We start from the raw sequence: 2,395 nt of genomic DNA on the forward strand, positions 1-2,395 counted from the left end.
ACCCACCAGCCACTCCTTGGAAGGAAGACTGGGCAATCTACTTCCGTAAAGATTTACAGCCTCGGAAACCCAAAAGGAGGGGTCCTTATGAGTCCTTCTGACTCAATGGCAGTGGTTTTTTTTTTTTTTTTTTAATCTCTAGGATGTAATCCTGGTGACAATAGTTATAAAGCTAAATATAAATTGAAAGTATTTACTTATTTTCTTGGTAAAGAGAGAGTTTTGAGAGTCTCGTGAAGATAGAGCTTTGTCTCTGCTTACAGAAAGTTCATTTTATTTTATTTTATTCAGGCTAGTGATGCTTCTCACACTGTATAGCAAAATCCTCAAAACTTTAGGTTTGACTTCCTGAATTCCCCTAGTAGTGCCTTCTGTCTTAGAATAAAAGCATCTGACACTTTTTTTCTCTCCTACTTTTGGTAATATACAAAAAACCAGACCAGTTACTGTGGAGTTGATTCTGACTCATGAAGACCCCATGTGTTTCACAGTAGAATTACACTCCATAGGGTTTTCAATAGCCATGACCTTTCAGAACTAGATTGACAGGCCTTCATCTGTGGTGCCTCTGGGTGGATCTGAACCACCAACCTTTCGGTTAGTAGCGAAACATTAAATTGCTTTTGCCACCCAGGGACATTTTTGTAATAATATTTTTAAAAAAAACTAAACCAATTGCCATTGAACTCATTCTGACTCATGGTGATGCCATAGGATTATTTTGGCTGTAATCTTTACAGAAGCAGATCACCAAGCTTCCTCCCATTCCGTGGTGATGCTAAGTGGGTTTGAGCCACCAGTCTTTTTGGTTAGTAGTCTTGTGCAAACTAGATGTGCCATCTACCAAAAAAACCCAAACCCATCGCCACTGAGTGGATTCTGATTCATAGAGGCCCTTTAGGGTAGAAGTGCCCTATAGAGTTTCCATAGCTGTAAATCTTTATGGATGACTGCCTCATCTTTCCCTATCAGAGCAGCTGGCAGATTTGCACTGCCAACCTTCCCCTTAATTAAAAGAACATTTTCTCCTGTGAAATTTTGTTTGTCTGTTTTTCAGGTACTACTCAGTCCTCTATCCACTGGAGAGAAAAATATCTGATGCCAAGTCCCGTGAACTGGTGATATACATTTGGGCCCATGCAGTAGTGGCCAGCATCCCTGTGTTTGCAGTGACCAATGTGGCTGACATCTATGCCATGTCCACCTGCACGGAAGTCTGGAGCTACTCCTTGGGCCACCTGGTGTATGTTCTGATCTATAATATCACCACGGTCATCGTGCCTGTGGCTGTGGTGTTCCTGTTCTTGATACTGATCCGACGGGCCCTGAGTGCCAGCCAGAAAAAGAAGGTCATCATAGCAGCACTCCGGACCCCACAGAATACCATCTCTATCCCCTATGCCTCCCAGCGGGAGGCTGAGCTGCATGCCACTCTGCTCTCCATGGTGATGGTCTTCATCTTATGTAGCGTGCCCTATGCCACTTTGGTCATCTACCAGACTGTGCTCAATATTCCCAACACTTCTGTCTTCTTGCTGCTCACTGCCATTTGGCTGCCCAAAGTCTCTCTGCTGGCAAATCCTGTGCTCTTTCTTACTGTGAACAAATCTGTCCGCAAGTGCTTAATTGGGACCTTGGTGCAACTCCACCACCGGTACAGTCGCCGTAATGTGGTTAGTACAGGGAGTGGGGTGGCTGATGGCAGCTTGGAGCCCAGCATGCGCTCAGGAAGCCAGCTCCTGGAGATGTTCCACATTGGGCAGCAGCAGATTTTTAAGCCCACAGAAGATGAAGAAGAGAGTGAAGCTAAGTACATTGGTTCAGTTGACCTCCAGGCCAAGGGGATACTTTCTACCAGCCTGGAAGTAGAGCAGGGGCCACAGCTTACATCCGTTGCATCACCCCTGAGCCCAGTGGACTCTGCATCCCAGGTGGCACCAGCAGCTCCCATGGAATCTGAGGCAGTCCCTGACAAATATTCCTTACAATTTGGCTTTGGGCCTTTTGAGTTACCTCCTCAGTGGCTCTCAGAGACCCGAAACAGCAAGAAGAGGCTGCTTCCACCTTTGGGTAACACCCCAGAAGAGCTGATCCAGACAAAGATGCCCAAGGTAGGCAGAGTGGAGCGGAAGATGAGCAGAAACAACAAAGTGAGCATTTTTCCGAAGGTGGATTCCTAGCAAAGATTGTAAAATCCTGGGAGCAACAAGGAGCTTCCATGTCCCTAATGTCCCTTCACCTTCGGTCTGGCTGTATGATTTGTATGATCTCATTGCAACCTAGTATGGGTTAGCTCCTCCTGTAGGGGCCACATGCTTTTGAATGAAAGGAAAAAATATATAAAATCAAATGTCTGCTTTATTAAGGAAATATATGTGTGTGTGTGTGTGTGTGT

At 45.4% G+C, this 2,395-nt stretch overlaps 1 protein-coding gene across 1 annotated transcript in view; it reads left to right on the plus strand.

Moving 5' to 3' along the window:
• The window catches only part of GPR176 (G protein-coupled receptor 176), a 227,774-nt gene extending 225,594 nt beyond the window's left edge, over positions 1–2,180 (plus strand). The window contains exon 3 of the mRNA XM_007940460.2: positions 1,058–2,180. Within this exon, the coding sequence (XP_007938651.1) occupies positions 1,058–2,180 (1,123 nt within the window). The remainder of the gene's footprint in view (positions 1–1,057) is intronic.
• Positions 2,181–2,395: the final 215 nt, after the last annotated feature.

This window comes from Orycteropus afer, unplaced genomic scaffold (genome assembly GCF_000298275.1).
Source record: "Orycteropus afer afer isolate SDZICR_OR568_19922 unplaced genomic scaffold, OryAfe1.0 scaffold00068, whole genome shotgun sequence".
Lineage (NCBI taxonomy): Eukaryota > Metazoa > Chordata > Mammalia > Tubulidentata > Orycteropodidae > Orycteropus > Orycteropus afer.